Here is a 16,288-nt window from a genome sequence, read left to right as displayed (position 1 = left end):
TCCTTCCTTCCTTCCTTCCTTCCTTCCTTCCTTCCTTCCTTCCTTCCCTCTTTCCTTTCCTCTTTCCTACTTAACATTTTTGTTGATGAGAGTATAAATGGTATGCTTATAAAATTTGCAGATGTCACAAAGCTGAGAGGGATAGCCAGTACATTGGATGACATTTTCAAGATCTCAAAGTATTTTAATAGGCAACAATGACTGATTGAATAGAATGTGATATATTATAGGGATGAGTGTAAAGTCCTATAACTGGACTCAAAAAGTCAACTACCTAAGGAAAAGATGGAATGGCTAAACAGTTTGTCTAGAATCTGGAAATTGAGAAATCCAACATGGATTCCCTCAAAAGGTAATGTTAGGCTATGTTATCCAGAACTAGGAAGGTTAGTATCATTGTAATCTGCCCTGATTAGGTCACATCTCTTCAGTTTCAGGGACCACATTTTCAGGATCTGGATACCCCATTTTCAAGAAGACACCAAGAAGATGGAGAGAATCCAGAAGAAGGTTACCTGGATTGTGAGAGGCTTGAGGTCATGCCATATGAGGACTGGTTGGAAGAATAGAAGATGTTCGGTCCTAGAGAAGAGAAAACTTAGGATAGGATGTAATAGTTGTTTTCAAGTATCTGAAGCTCTATCTCATGGAAGAGAGATTACACTAATTCTGCTTAAACCCATGAGAAAGAACTATAAGCAGGAATGGGAGGGAGATAAAGAGAATCAAACAGCTTCAAGGTAAGGAAAAAATTCTTAACAATCAAAAGTGTTCCAAAATGACAAGGATAGCCTCATGGGGGTAGTGGATTTCCCCTCTTTAAAGGTCATTAAATGAAGGCTAGGTGACTACTTGTCAAAGATGTAGAAGATAGGAGTCTTGTTTAGGTATGGGGTTGACTAGATCTCTGAGGTCCCTTTCCACTTGACATTCTGCCCAGTCAGAAATCATCTTTCCTTGCTCAGATCTCTCATAGTATTTTGTTAGTCAAGTCAACAAGAGGTGGGGAAGAAGGGAATAAGCATTTATATAGTGCCTACTATGTGCCGAGCAGTTGCTAAATGCTTTTTAGAAATATCATTTCATCTGATTCTCATAACAACCCTATGAAGTAGATGCTGTTATTAGCCCCATTTTATAGTTGGAGGAAATGAAGTAGATAGTGGGTGATGGAGCCAAGTTGGCAGAGTAAAAGCAGGAACTTGCTTGAACTTGTTCCCCAATCACCTCCAACACCTGTAAAAAGTGACTCTAAACAAATTTTAGAGCTACAGAACCCACAAAATGACAGAGTGAAACATATATCCAGCTGGAGACAGCCTGGCAAGCCGACAGGAAGGGTCTATTGCACCAGTCTGGAAGCACAGCACAGTTCCGTGAGGGCTGCGCTGGCACAGATTGGGCCAGAGAAGACCTCAGGGGACTGAATCACTGGCAATTGTGGCAATTTCCAGACTTCTCAATGTACAAACACGAAACACAAAGTAAAAGGTCAGTGGGCAAACTCTGTTGGACCTCGGTGAGAGAAGAGCATAGTCCAGCGCCAATCCCCCAGGTGGTAGCAGAGACAGCAGCAGCAGCAGTGGCGGCTACTTCCAGAGCTCCAGGGTCCACAGATGGTGCAGGGATCAGAATCTCTTTGCTGGCCCTGAGGCAGGATTCTCTTGTTTTGTCCTGCTTGGATCTGGATTGCAGTCTTAATTGGCAGTCCCAGGGTGAGGAGAACTGGCGTGGCACAGTGTGTGGCAGCTGTGGAGAGGGAGTCCTCCTCACAGTTCTGAGAGAGATGCCTAGAAGTAGCTCTGACAACAGCTGCACAAAACCCCAGAAATTTGGGACAAAGCAATCTCCACTCTGAAAGCAGTGCCCTACATGGGCAAAGGGCTCAAAAGTCAAGTAATTGGCTGGGAAAATGAGTAAACAGAGAAAAAAATCAGACTACACAATCTTTCTTTGGTGACAAAGAAGATCAAAACATAGAATCAGAAGAATACAACAAAGTCAAAACTCCTGTATCAAAAGCCTCCAAGAAAAATATGAATTGGTCACAGGTCAAGGAGGAGTTCAAAAAGGATTTTGAAAATCAATTAAGAGAAGTAGAGGAAAAATTGGGAAGAAATATGAGAATAACACAAGAAAATCATGAATAATAAGTCAACAGCTTGCTAAAGGAGTTCCAAAAAATATAATGAAGAAAATAACACCTTGAAAAATAGACTAACTCAAATGGCAAAAGAGGTCCAAAAAGCCAATGAGGAGAAGAATTCCTTAAAACACAGAACTGGACAAATGGAAAACAAGGTCACTGAAATTCACTTAAGAAAATCATTTCTTCAAATTAGAATGGAGCAAATGGAAGCTAATGACTTTATGAGAAATCAAGATACAAAACAGATCCAAAAGAATGAAAAAAATAGAAGGCAATGTGAAATATCTCATTGGAAAAACAACTGACTTGGAAAAGAGATCCAGGAGAGAGAATTTAAAAATTATTAGAATACCTGAAAGCCAAGATCAAAAAAAGAGTCTAGACATCATCTTTCAAGAAATTATCAAGGAACACTGCCTTGATATTCTAGAAACAGAGGGTAAAATAGAAATTGAAAGAATCCACTTATCACCTCTTTAAAAAGATCCCCATAATAAAACTCCTAGGAAAATTACAGCCAAATTCCAGAGTTCCCAGGTCAAGGAGAAAATATTACAAGCAATCAGGAAGAAACAATTTGAGTATTGTGGAAACACAATCAGGATAACACAAGACCTAGCAGCTTCTACATTAAGGGATTGAAGGGCATGTAATATGATATTCTGGAGGTCAAAGGAGCTAGGATTAAAACCAAGAATCACCTACCCAGCAAAACTGAGTATAATACTTCAGGGGAAAATATGGAAATTCAATAAAATAGAGAGCTTTCAAGCATTCTTGATGAAAAGACCAGAGCTGAAACAGAAAATTTTGAATTTCAAATACAAGAATCAAGAGAAACATGAAAAGGTGAACAGGAAAGAGAAATCATAAGGAACTTATTAAAGTTGAACTGTTTACATTCCTACATGGAAAAAGACAAAATTTGTAACTCATGAGACTTTTCTCAGTATTAGGATAGTTGAAGGGAAAATGTGTAGATAGACAGATAGATAGATATAGATATGTGTATATGTATGTATGTATATGTACATATATATGTATATATAGGTAGGTGTACCTGTGTACCTATTTGTACACACACAAACACATATATACAGGTGTATCTGTGTACCTGTGTGTGTGCATATATGTGTGTATATGTATGCATAGACAGAGGGCACAAGGTGAGTTGTATATGAAGAGATGATATCTAAAAAATAAAATTAAGAGATGAGAGAGGAATATATTGAGAAAATGAGAAAGGAAGAGATAGAATAGAGTAAATTATCTTACATAAAAGAGGCAAGAAAAAGCTGTTACAATGGAGGGGAAGGGCAGGGAGGTGAGTCAACGTTATTCTCATTGGATTTGTTTTAAGGAGGGAATAACATACACACTCAATTGGGTATCTTACCCTACAGAAAAGTAGGGGGTAAGGGGATAAGAGGGGGGATGATAGAAGGAAGGGCAGATTGGGGGAGGGAGCAGTCAGAAGCAAACACTTCTGAAAAGGGACAAGGTCAAAGGAGAATATAAAATAAATGGTGTTGGGATAGGATGGAGGGAAATAAAGTTAGTCTTTCATAATGTGGCTACTATGGAAATGTTTTGCATAACTACACATGTATAACCTATATTGAATTGCTTGTCTTCTCAATTGGGGTGGATGAAGTGGGAAGAAGGGAGAGAATCTGGAACTCAAAGTTTTAAAAACAAATGTTATAAAATTGTTTTTACATGCAACTGGGAAATAAGATATACAAGCAATGGAGTATAGAAATCCATCTTGCCCTACAGGAAAGTAAAGGGAGTGATAGGGGGTATAGAAGAGAGGGCAGACTGAGGGAAAGGGTAATCAGTATGCTTTCCTTCTTGGGGTGGGGGTAGGTGAGAGATAGGAGGAAAATTTGGAACTCAGAATCTTGTGGAAATGAATGTTGAAAATTAAAAATAAATAAATAAATTCTTGAAGTAAACAGTGGTTAAGCTAGCCAGGGAAACAGAGAAAGAAGTGAGGAGACAGAGCATTCCAGGTATGGGGGACAGCCAGTGCCAACATAAAGGGGCAGAAGATGGAATTTTGTATTTGGGAAATTCCAAGTAGGCCAATGAGGCTGGACTGTGGAGTGCATGAAGGGAAGTCAGGCATAAGATGGCAAGGAAGGTAGGAAGGGGCTAGGGTGATGTTGGGAAAGGAAGTCAAAGGGAGAGTGTTATATTTTCTTGTGCATGTATGTTCTACTCTGTATGGTGGTTATTTTTTGTATCACACTCAGCACACGGTTTTGTATCCAATGGGCACTTAATAAATGTTTATTGCTTTTGCTGCTCTCATTGGCTTTATAATTAAAATATATTGAATTATCTAATTTACCTTCATTTCAGTGAAAATGAAAAGCCCTGAATTTATGAAAACTCCAGAAATGTAATGATTTTACATCAGGATTCTATTAAGTGTTTGTGAGCTCTTTTTCAGTAGGATGGAACCAGGGTTTGTTCCCCTGAAGCAGCTGAGACAAAGGCAAAGGAATGCTCCCTACAGGGTAGGTCAGTGGAGGTGAGGAGGCCAGAATTCTGAGGTCTAAGAATAGAGAGGAGAGACAAGGAAGGATGAAAGCCAGAAAGGGTCATGACTCTCAGTAGGGAGGCTGGGACTGCTGCTTTTCTCTGGTCACTGGGGTTTTCCCCACCATGGCTGGTGTGACCTTTAACTCAACTTATGCTGGCAAGGGGGAAAAGAAGCTGAGCTAGTCAGCTGCAATCCATCCTTTGTCATTGATGTAAATTGCCTTCTAAGCCTCAGGGAATTTATTCACCTTGAATATATGATTCCTGGTCAGAGATCTAGTTGAAGTCAAGAATTAAATTTGAGTGAATTCAGCAAAGGTTTTTTGAGTACCTACTATGTGTAGAGCACTGTATGATACCCAGAAGTTTGGTTAAGACACGGCCCCTGTCTCTGTGGCACTACAAAGAAGAGGATTAATATCTGTGGGAGTAATGACTTCAGAAGGGGAAGGTTCGCACATAGGTGGTGTAGAAGGCCTCAAGGGTCTAGGTTGTGAAGGAATAGGATTAGAATCACCTGTTAAATCACGCAGCAGAATGCAAAAATTGAAAAGAAGTTACATTTAACGAAAAGAAATTTTATTAATGGTGGCTAGTGACACAGAATTATATTTTTACAAGCTACTGGTGTTTTTTTTTTTTTTTTATCAATCCAGCACAGTATGGACCGACATTATTAACTGCATTATGGATGAACTGAAATTTTGAGAAACTAAGAAAGAAAAAAAATGGGAAAGAAGAGGAAGTGTAGAGTTGGGGAAAGAGGACCCGGCTTGAAATCATGAAGAGACAGGTCCAAATTCTGCCTCAGGTGTTTATTAGCAGTTTGAGCCTTGGTAAGTCACCTAACTTCTCTGAGGCTCAGTTTCTTTATCTGTAAAATGGGGACAAGAATAGCACCTCCTGTTTAGGGTTGTTATGAGGACCACATGTAATAATAAATAAAAAGTACTTTGTAAATCTTAAAACACTATATAAAATATTATTATTAAGCTAGTGCACATCTCTGCCAGTATGACCATTTAAAAAAAACTACTACCAAGATCATATATAAATTATTAAATGAATTTTTAAAATTAATTTATTTAAATTTAATTTAATTTTAAAATTATTTAAATTTAATTATCAAATTTAATATATTATATATGATATAATATATTTATATATCATATAATATATAATCTTGTAGTAGTATACACACATAAATACACACATGTATGTGTGTGTGTGTGTGAAGCTTAATATAATGTACTTAACACTCCAAAGGCGCTGTAATTTTATTGGAATGGATGCTTCCTCCTTTGATGTAAATCTTAACTTTTCTGTATCTTAGGAGAATGTTGCTATGGACAAGTTTCTGGTAATAGCCTCTTGGGACTTAATGAATTTCATCCCAAGACAATAATCTAGTGTATATCTGTATGTGGTATGTCCACTCCAAAATGAAAGATGACAGATAATAAAATCATGATGAAAACGTTCAAACTGACTCTTTTTTGAGAAGAACTGGTGGGAGAGCAGCTTGGCAGAAATTAGGTTTAGATCAACATTTATGCCATACTCCTCAATTAGCTCAAAGTGGATTAGCACTTCTAGTTTAAAAAGTCACATCATAAGAAAACAGGAATGAAAGGAGTTATGCCTCACACAACTAAGATTGGAGGATAATTCTTAACCAAATAAGCTTTCAAGGTAATCATAACAGAAACAACAATTTCAATTCAATTCAAAAGTTTTTGCATAAACAAAATCAATGCTGCTAGAGGAAGAGAGGAAGCTGCTAAAAGTATGACAAAAAAGGTCTGATGACCAAGATATATAGGGAATATGTATACATAATCAATTCTTGTCATTCATGGTTGTTGTGTTCTATAAAGTCACCATGAATACTGAATTAGCCAATAGTCCTTCATTCTCAGAGGACCAAAATGACATTACTATGTTAGAGTCAAATTACAATGCATTTGACTGTGACCGATCAAGCTCAGAATTCTCTCCCACAGGTTGGGCACAAATGTGAACATTTGGGGTGGTTTCTCTTGAACATCTTGCACATTCTCTCAAACATCTTGCATTTCTTTTGAGCTACTTCAATTCAACTAGCAAATACTAAACCATTGTTCCCAGGGGAAATATAGAGTTAGGTTCCTGTGAGTGAGCCTGTGGTTACAACATTTACTTTGGCACCTTCTATAGTAGCTTTACATACAGATTGGCAAATTTCCTCTTCCATTAACACTGAACTCATGCCCAGCAGCACTATAATTCATTTTTGAATTATGCTTGTCCAACACATGTTTTTTCTCTATAAGGCATATCACAGTCTTTTTGTACTTTGGAGCTCTAAACAACATTTCAATACTGCACTGGGGGGTCATTTTAAACAGCAAAATCATACCCCACCAAAAGCACAAAAATGGAGACAAGCAAACCATAGCACTCAATGAACTGCAAAGAGGATACTTGTTTATAGCATGAGAGCAGAAATGAGAACCCAGAGGGCTGTCTTGCTCAACATCAGCTGAGAACATGAATGTGGCCAATCTGCAGTCTGTGAGAGTGTATCCATCCATCCATCCATCTATCTATCTATCTATCTATCTATCTATCTATCTATCTATCTATCTATCTATCTACCTACCTACCTATCTATAACCAAGAGAATAATTTTGCAATAATTATATTAATTTAAGAGAAAACAAGACTGGCAGATTTCAGCCCTCTAATTGATGCTATGACTGAATAATTATGACTTCAGAGAACTGATGATGAAGCATGTAATGTAGGTGTAGAATCAGACATATGGGCTGGAAAGGCTGATGTGTTCATCTGTTTTGTTTAACTGGTTCTTGGTTACAAGACAGGGTTCTGGAGATGGGGTAGGAGGTATGCGCAATATGTCATTGGAAAATGATATAAAAAAGTCATTCATAAAACACCAAAAAATCTGTTTTAAATATTATCACATTTATTCTAACTATACTTCCCACATTCTTAACTGTATACCAAGCTTATTAGGCTCCTCAAAATATTTCTAAATTCAAATAAAAGAATACTTACATAATGAAGCAATTATGCCATCTGAGTCTGCCACACTTCCTACTAAAGACAAGTAGACAAAGGGACCTTCCTAGGAAAAGGAAACAAGACATAGAACATTTACCATTATTGCACTGAAGCATCTCGCTTGTAGGATACCTCATAAGTCCATACACTTATCAGGTCTCCCTGCAAGATGTAACTGCAGGTTAACTATGCTATTAGAGAGAAACATCCTTAGATGCACAGAGCAATCATTACAGAGTTTTCATAGAGGCAAGTCCTGAATTATGAGGTAGTTACTTTACTGAAGAGTCACATGCAAAGCCAAATATCATATAATTAATTGTATTTTCTCATTTTTTATACCATAAAATCAGAAATATTCTTATGGGAAATAAAAGACAAGACCATTGACAATGGACAGAGGCAAGCACTCCCAGTGAAGAAGCAGCAATGTTGTCACCAGCTAGCAGAAGCCTAATGGTAACTTGGTCAGTAGGTCAATAAACATTTGTTAAGCACCTACTACATACCAGCCAAGGAGGCAGCTAAGTGGCTTAGTGGATAGAGTGCTAGGCCTGGAGTTAGGAAGACCTGAGTTCAAATCCAGCCTCAGATACTTAATAGCTGTATGATCATTGGCAAGTCACTTAACCTCTGTTTTCCTAAATCCACTGGAGAAGGAAATGGCAAACCATTCCAGTATCTTTGCCAAGAAAACCCCAGGGACAGTCCATGGGATCAGGGAGAGTTGGACATGACTGAAAAAGAACAAGAACATGCCAGTCATTGTGCTAAGTGCTGGGAATACAAAGAAAGGCAAAAAATAGTTCCTGCCCTCATGGAGCTTACAATCGAGGAGGGGAAAACACATAAAAAGCAGCCAAAAGGGGCGGCCAGGTGGCTCAGCGAGTAAGAGCACCGGCTCCAATGTCGGGATGACCTGGATCAAATCCAGGCTCAGATACTTAGCACCACACCCAGAAATAACTGGCCGTGTAACCTTGAGCAAGTTACTTAACCCCAATTGCTTTAAAAAAAAAAAAAGGCAGCTAAAAAGTGGGAGGTTGGGAGGATACTGGTTGTGGGGGCATGATGAAGTACAGAGGAGTGCAGCTGAGTGGGAAATGAAAGGATGTCTGCTCCAGGCGTCCACCCTAAATGGAAGATCTCTCCACTCACTGTCCACTTTCCATCTTCTCCAACCAGAAGGAAGAAGAGGTCCTAGGATCAGAGGGTACTGATTAGGTGTGAGCTGCAGGGTTGATGAAGCTCAATGGATAAAATGTAGATCTTGGAGCCAGGAAGATCTGAGTTCAAATCCTGCCTCAGGCACAGACAGTGACAAGCTCTGTGACCCTGGGCAAATAACTTAACCTTTCTGTACCTCAGTTTCCTCATCTGTAAAATGGGAATAATAATAACATCTACTACTTAGGGTTGTGGGGACCAAATGAGCTGCTACATACAAAGTATTCTGCAAACCTTAAAGTGCTATATAAATGCCAACTATGATGACAATGACAGTGATGATGATGAAATAGAAATGACAATAAATGTGGAGTCAGAAGAGCCGGGCTGAAATCTCAGTCCTGACACTTATTGCTTATGTAACCTTGGGCAAGGTGCTTCTACTCTCTTGCCTTCAGCTTCCTCATCTATAAAGTGAGGGGGTGGACCAGATGGTCTTTGAGAGACCTCCCAGCCTAGAGTGATAATCCCAGGTGACTCGGCTTCTGTGGGGTTATTTCCTCATTTGTAAAATGAGGCGTCTGGACTAGACAATTCCTTGACAGATTTTTTTTATTGATATCTTTTGTTTTGACATCACTTCTCACCTCTCTTTTACCTAGAGAACCATCCTCTAAAATAAAAAAAAATAAAACAAAAATAAAGTTCAGCAAAAGGATTAGATGGTTTTTAATGTACTTTCCAGCTGGAAAATCCTATGAACTTTGAGAATCGAGGCCCATTCTGAAGGGGTACTCCTGACTCATGCCTGCCGGGAGTTATGGCACCCACCAACAATTCCGTCTGTCACAATTTAAATAAAACTAGTCTTATCTTAAAAAAAAAAATAAAGCTCGTATGTCTTTAAGAAACAAAACAAAAAAACCACTACACAGTCATGCCTTTGAACCACAGCATGACAGTAAATGTGCCTGGTCTCACCTTACCCTTCTGGGCCCATTATACATTAGCTAGTGCCTTTTATATACTCTACTTCCCAGCCAAGCTGGCTGTAATTTCCTATTCTGTGCACACGACATTTTCCATCTCTCTCCAGACATTTGTGCAGACTTTTCCCCAGGTCTGGGATTCTCTCTTTCTTTACCTCCACCTTTCAGAATATTTAACTTCCTTTATGGCTCATCTCAAGTATTCTCTCCCACAAGAGGCCCTTCCTGACGCCCTGAGTTGTTAGCACTTCCCCCTCCCCCATCACATATGACTGTATATAGATTTACTTTATCTACATTTTGCATTTACTTATCTATGTATATGTGAACTCCTCAAGAAAATCCTGTAAGGTGGGCAGCACAATATGATCATGACTTTTTGTGATAAAAAGATGATTGTACATGAAAGTGCAAATCTATTATGTACAACTTGCAATTCCGTTTAAATATATAATAAAATTATCATGTTAATTTCTTTTTCTTTTTTTCTTTCCTCCCCAACCACCCTAGAGATGGCTATCATTAGACACAATAGACACCCCTATATATATATATATATATATATATACACACACACACACCCCATATATACACATACCTATATGTATATACACACATATTTAAAATTATCTTATACATGCTTTTATTTACCAGCTCTTTCTCTGCAGCAGTGCAATATTATTATATACTCTTTAAAGACAAGGAAGTTGAAACTCAGAAATTAAGAGACTTGTACAAGGGGTGCCTAGGTGGTGCAGTGAATAGAGCACTGGCCCTGAAATCAGGAGGATCTGAGTTTAAATCCAGCCTAAGACACTTAACACTTACTAGCCATGTGGCCTTGGACAAGTCACTTAACCCCAATTGCTCTACCTTCCCCATTCCAAAAAACAAATAAAAAGAGAGAGAGACTCGTACAGGAAGATGGGACATCTTCCCAGTCACATGTGAGTCATGTCTAACTGGCCCCGGAAACTTGTTTACATCCTATCATGCCATCTTCCAGCACACAATGGCCTACCCACCACAGGAATCTTGCTATGTGTCATGCTACTACATATATTCATCCCTTCTCCCTCTTCTACCTCTTGTTCTGGGAATAATAATCAAATAAACGGTACCAGTGCTCCTTAAAGAGGAGTCACCACAGGTGGTCTGATGGCTCTCCTCACTATCCCTTTGACTGCTTGGTCCAAAATTCCTTGCCCTGGCTACTACTTTCTTTTATGTCAAGTCAAGTCCACAAGCACTTATTAATGGCTATGTGCCCCGCACTATGCTAAGTGATAGAAATACAAACATAAGCAGAAATACAGTCCCTAACCCGAAGGTGCTTACTTTGTAGAGAGCAAATCCAGGAGATTCAGGACTGCAGCCTGGAGAAGGAAGGTACTTCCAATGTGTGAAGTCCCAAATATCCAGGATAAAGAGATTTCTAGGAAAACTTAGAGAAAGACTGGGGAGGGTTAGGAACACAGCCTGGAAAGGAATGAATTTGTATTGGATGGCCCAAACTCCTGGAGGAATCCTGAGTCCTTACTTTTAAATCTGAATCCCCAGGGTCAAGCCCAGCACTCAGCACATAGTAGGTGCTTAATAAAGGTGTATTTATTCAAGTATCAGAACCAGGACTCAAATGCAGATTTTCTGAGTTAAGATCCAGTGTGCTTTCCACTACAAGGAAACCTTTCATGTGTGACGTCAAAGGTCATTTGCCACCTCCATCCTTCAGTTTTTCTTGCTGAAGCAGGGATAGTGATAACAGACATTTATTTTACATTCCAATTTTAATGAGGCAACCTCCATAAAGGTGGCTCTGATAAGATGGGTGTCCTCTTTGAACTAGAAGGAATGCTATCTTTGCTGGATGAAAGACTGATTCTTTTTATGGACAATGCTGCTCTCTTTCCTAAGGAAAAGAAAACAGAAAAACATCCACAAATATTCTGTGTCAGCAGCAAATAACTGGCTACAAGCCTAATTCTGTTCACCTTAAAGACAAACAAAAAATGCACAGTGCATCTTCTCTCAGTTTGGGGAGTTCATTCAGGATCTGAACTCTGCATGGCTCACGTCAAGTCCCAATGCTATGTATTCTGTGCAGGAGGCTGACTGATGAAAGCAGTGACGCAGAGCTCAGCCGGGTACAACAGGCTGACGACACATCAGTAGTGTGTGTGAATCAGATCTCCCCCGGGATCAGACGAGTTAGTGTTGGAAACAAATGACTCAAATCCCATTCATTCTAGGCTAGAAAATGTCCTTCTGCCCCTCACCCAGTAAAGGAACTCAACATAAAATAGAACAAATCATTTGCAATGATGGCTATCATTTATACAGCACCTTAATATTTGCAAAGTGTCTTACAAACATTACCTCATTTGTTCCTCACAACAATTCTGGGTGCTATTGTTATTACATATTTCTTTTAAAAGCCTTGCAAAATGCTTCATATATACAACTTTGTTGGGTCCTTATAACTCTGAGGTGGGTACTATTATTATTCCCATTTTTCAGATGAGGAAACCGAGGCAGAAAGAAGTAAAGTGACTTGTGTAGGAGCATACAGGTAGTAAATGTCTCAGAAATGAGCAAGGTCTGCTGACTCCAAGTCCAATATCTTGCCCTGGGTCACACAGCTATGTAATTGAACAAATATAAGAATGAAAGTGGCCATTATAGTATTAGAGAGACTTTGGGGGTGTGGCTGTGGCATGCAGAATTGATTTTGCTAAAACTGCACAGGTGTCTCCTATCAAAGCTACCAGAGATATTATTTAATATTCCATGTCAGCTAAGTTTATCCCAAAAGTTACATAAATCAATCTTCATCCCTGTGCACTGCTCTGATCATTTAAATTAAAAGAACACTTCCTGGCAATGCAAATTTCATTCACTAGAAAATAGTTTTTCTTATACCTTAGAAGCATGCCTAATATCCAGCAGTGCAAGGCTCAGGTGAAATCATTTTAGTGGAGATTTGTGGGATTATTAAAACTAGCTTAGTTCCAAATGGGAGGAAAGGCTTTAATCAAATCATATTCTCAGTGCTGCTGTTTTGAATAAGGAAGGAAGGAAATAAACATTTATTGAGTGCCTACTATGTGCCAGACACTGTGCTAATTGTTTTATAAATATTATCTCAATTGATCTGCACAATAAACCTGAGAGGTTAGTGCTATTATTATCCCCTTCTTACAGATGGGGAGATTGAGGCAAACAGGGGTTGAGTGACTTGCCCTGTGTGAGTTAAGTGTCTGAGACTGGATTTAAATCCAGGTTTTGTTGACTCCAGACCCAAGGCTCTATTCATTGTGTCACTTAGCTGCGTGGAAGAATGTAGCTCTGAGACCAGTTATCTGACCCAGCCCCTACAGGAAGCATGGAATTGTAAGATGCTGGCACTGAAATGGACCTTGAAGAAAATGTAATGCAAACCCCAAACTGCAAGTGAGAAGTGAGCCAACTAGTTAGCTAATGCATGAAATTTGACTTTGTGACTCTATAAAAGCAGTATATAAACCTCGGTAATTATTTTTCTCATGTGTAGAATGAAGAGGTTGGATTAGATTGGAGGCCCCTACTATTTATGTGGTAAAGAGTCGCCTTCTATTTATGTGAACCAAAGAGGATCCTTCAGTAGAAGACTGATTAGTAGCTGGAGGACCAAAACCATCCCAGGAGGGGCCATGAGATCTGGACTTTGCCAGACTTCTATTATGCTGCTATTGCTGCCTTTTAACTTAGCTACTCCAAATAAGGGAAAAACTTTGAGAATTTACATTTTCTCCACTGACCTGGCTAAGAATTGGAGGGCAATTATTTCAAACACACAGAATCTTTCTATATCCAGACAGGCCCCAAGACTCTGCCAATCACTCTTCTGACCAAAAGGCAAGAGTAGGGACTTACTGTTTGTCCTCTTGTACACTCTTCCTCCATCCCACCATGCATTGCTAGGGGATTGATAAGCAAATTAGCATTATCATTTATATTGTGTCATTGGAAATCAGTGTTTAACCACCATGTGAAAGACTGCTCCAAATAACTCATAACAGAAGAAATGCACATCAAAATGACTTGGGTTTCACAACACACCCAGCAAATTGACTAAACTGACAAAAGATGGGAATGGTCAACGTTGAAGGGCTTGTGAAAAGACAGGCACACTGAACTACTTGTTGGAGCTGTGGAGTGGTCCAGATATTCTAGAAAGCAATTTGGGCTTATGCTAAGAAAGTGACTAAAATATTCATATCCTTTGATCCAGAGATTTATCCTATTACCCAAGGAGGAAGATAGAAAGAGCAGTGAATGGAGCGCCGCGCTTGGAGTCAATTAGTTAGACATCATCCCATATTCAGGCACTGTGCTAAGCACTGGACTCAGAAAGATGTGAGTTCAAATCCGGTCTCAGACACTTACTAGCGGTGTGACCTTGGGCAAGTGCCTCTCTGTGACAGAATTCCCTCATTTGTAAAATGAAGGTTTTGGGAATGATGGCCTGTAATAAGAATGTAAATTTTGAAGATCTTCCCTGCCCCTAGGGCTAATGTGCACCTGAAGCCTGGGGTGGGAGGCTTGTTTTTCAGTAGATACAATGTAATAAGAATGTAAATTTTAAAGATCTTCCCTGCCCCTAGGGCTAATGTGCACCTGAAGCCTGGGGTGGGAGGCTTGTTTTTCAGTAGATACAATGTAATAAGAATGTAAATTTTAAAGATCTTCCCTGCCCCTAGGCTAATGTGCACCTGAAGCCTGGGGTGGGAGGCTTGTTTTTCAGTAGATACTTCTTGATTGGCCAGTGAGTCAATAAGGTTGTTACATTCTCTGAGCCAGGAGAAGGCTATATAAGCCCTCATGTGTAGCTTTGTTTTGGGACTCACTTTGAGAAGTATTCTGTGATTTGATCTGAATTCTGGGAAGCCGTTATTGAGAGTCCCCCGGCTTTGAAAAACCCAGAATGTGGAAACCCAGATGTTGACTGGGTATGGATGTAATGGTTGGACAGTTTGGAAATCTGTCTACTTGATGTTTCTGTCTTGATAATTATGCCTGTATACTTTGAGGTTCGGGGTGCTGACCTTTTCTCCTGAACAAGGTAAACGATATATGTCTGACTGATTAAAGTAAGCTTGTTAACCCATTTTGAGTTGCTTTCCTTTAACAAAGCAGATCCAAGAACCTGTGTGAGCAGGCACCCTGGGGACACTGGGGTGCTTGCTGCAACATGGCCCTATATCATTCCAATCCAATCCAATCCATCCTTCCAGCCCTCTATCCATTCCAAATGTTCACACGGACTATTTGTGTCCAACCTGTGGTAGAGCGTTCAGAGCTCATATTGGTCTGATCAGATCCAGTCAGACACACTGTATCCTGATCCCAACACAGTGATGCCATTTTGATCCTTTTTGAGTATGAAGGACAACCAACCAACATCTATGAAGTAAATGATTAAAAAGAAAATCTCATCCATACACACCAAAATATTTATAGCCACACTTTTGTCATAGTGAAGAAGTGAAAATAACTGGTCATTGACTGGGGAATGTTGAAATAATCTGTGGCACAAGCATTCAATGGAATATTGCTGTCCTGGGGAAAAATATGATGAATAAATAGAAACACAGAAAGACTTAGGTGAAATCATCAGTATGACCCTTAGATTGAGACAAGCAAGGTCTCTACTCCAGACCTGTGTCTCAAAGGGCTCCCACACTGTGGAGGACCCTGTTTATCACAGGCACAAAAAAGTGTTAAGAGATAGCCAAGAGGGCAAAGAATTGGAAACTGAGGAGATCGATGCCCATCAATCAGAAAATGGTTAAACATGTTGTAGTATGTGATTATGATGGAATACTAGTGTGCTATGGTAAATGATGATCAGGACGCTCTCAGAAAAACCTGGAAAGACTTACATGAGCTGATGCAAAGTGAAATGTACTGTGTACAAAGTAACAGCAATATTGTAAGATGATCAGCTGTGAATGACTTAGCTATTCTCAGCAATACAGTGATCCAAGACAACTCTGAAGGACTTACGATGAAAAATACTATCCATCCCCAGAGAAAGAACTATGCTGTCTAAATACAGATTGAAGCATACTTTTTTTTTGCTTCCTTTATTTTTCTTGAGTTTTTTTGGTCTATATTTTTATAACATAAATATTATGGAAATGTTTTGCATGACTACACATGTATAACCTACATCGAATTGCTTGCCTTTTCAAATGGGGGTGGGGAGTGGGAAGGGAAGAAAGGAGAGAATTTGGAACTCAAAGTTTTAAAAATTGAATGTTAAAAATTGTTTTTACATGTAACTGGGGAAAAATAAAATACTAAATAAAAAGAAATTTAAAATAGA

General features: G+C 39.1%; 1 protein-coding gene across 1 annotated transcript in view; it reads right to left on the bottom strand.

The window, feature by feature from the left end:
- Positions 1-16,288, bottom strand: part of EBPL (EBP like) — a 48,767-nt gene that overhangs the window by 7,516 nt on the left and 24,963 nt on the right. Inside the window, exon 2 of the mRNA XM_069063622.1 lies at positions 7,760-7,829. Within this exon, the coding sequence (XP_068919723.1) occupies positions 7,760-7,829 (70 nt within the window). The remainder of the gene's footprint in view (positions 1-7,759; positions 7,830-16,288) is intronic.

Source organism: Petaurus breviceps, unplaced genomic scaffold (genome assembly GCF_028583685.1).
Source record: "Petaurus breviceps papuanus isolate PSGF00001 unplaced genomic scaffold, PetGlider_PUasm1.0 90594, whole genome shotgun sequence".
Lineage (NCBI taxonomy): Eukaryota > Metazoa > Chordata > Mammalia > Diprotodontia > Petauridae > Petaurus > Petaurus breviceps.
This window is presented reverse-complemented; position numbering and strand designations above follow the sequence as displayed.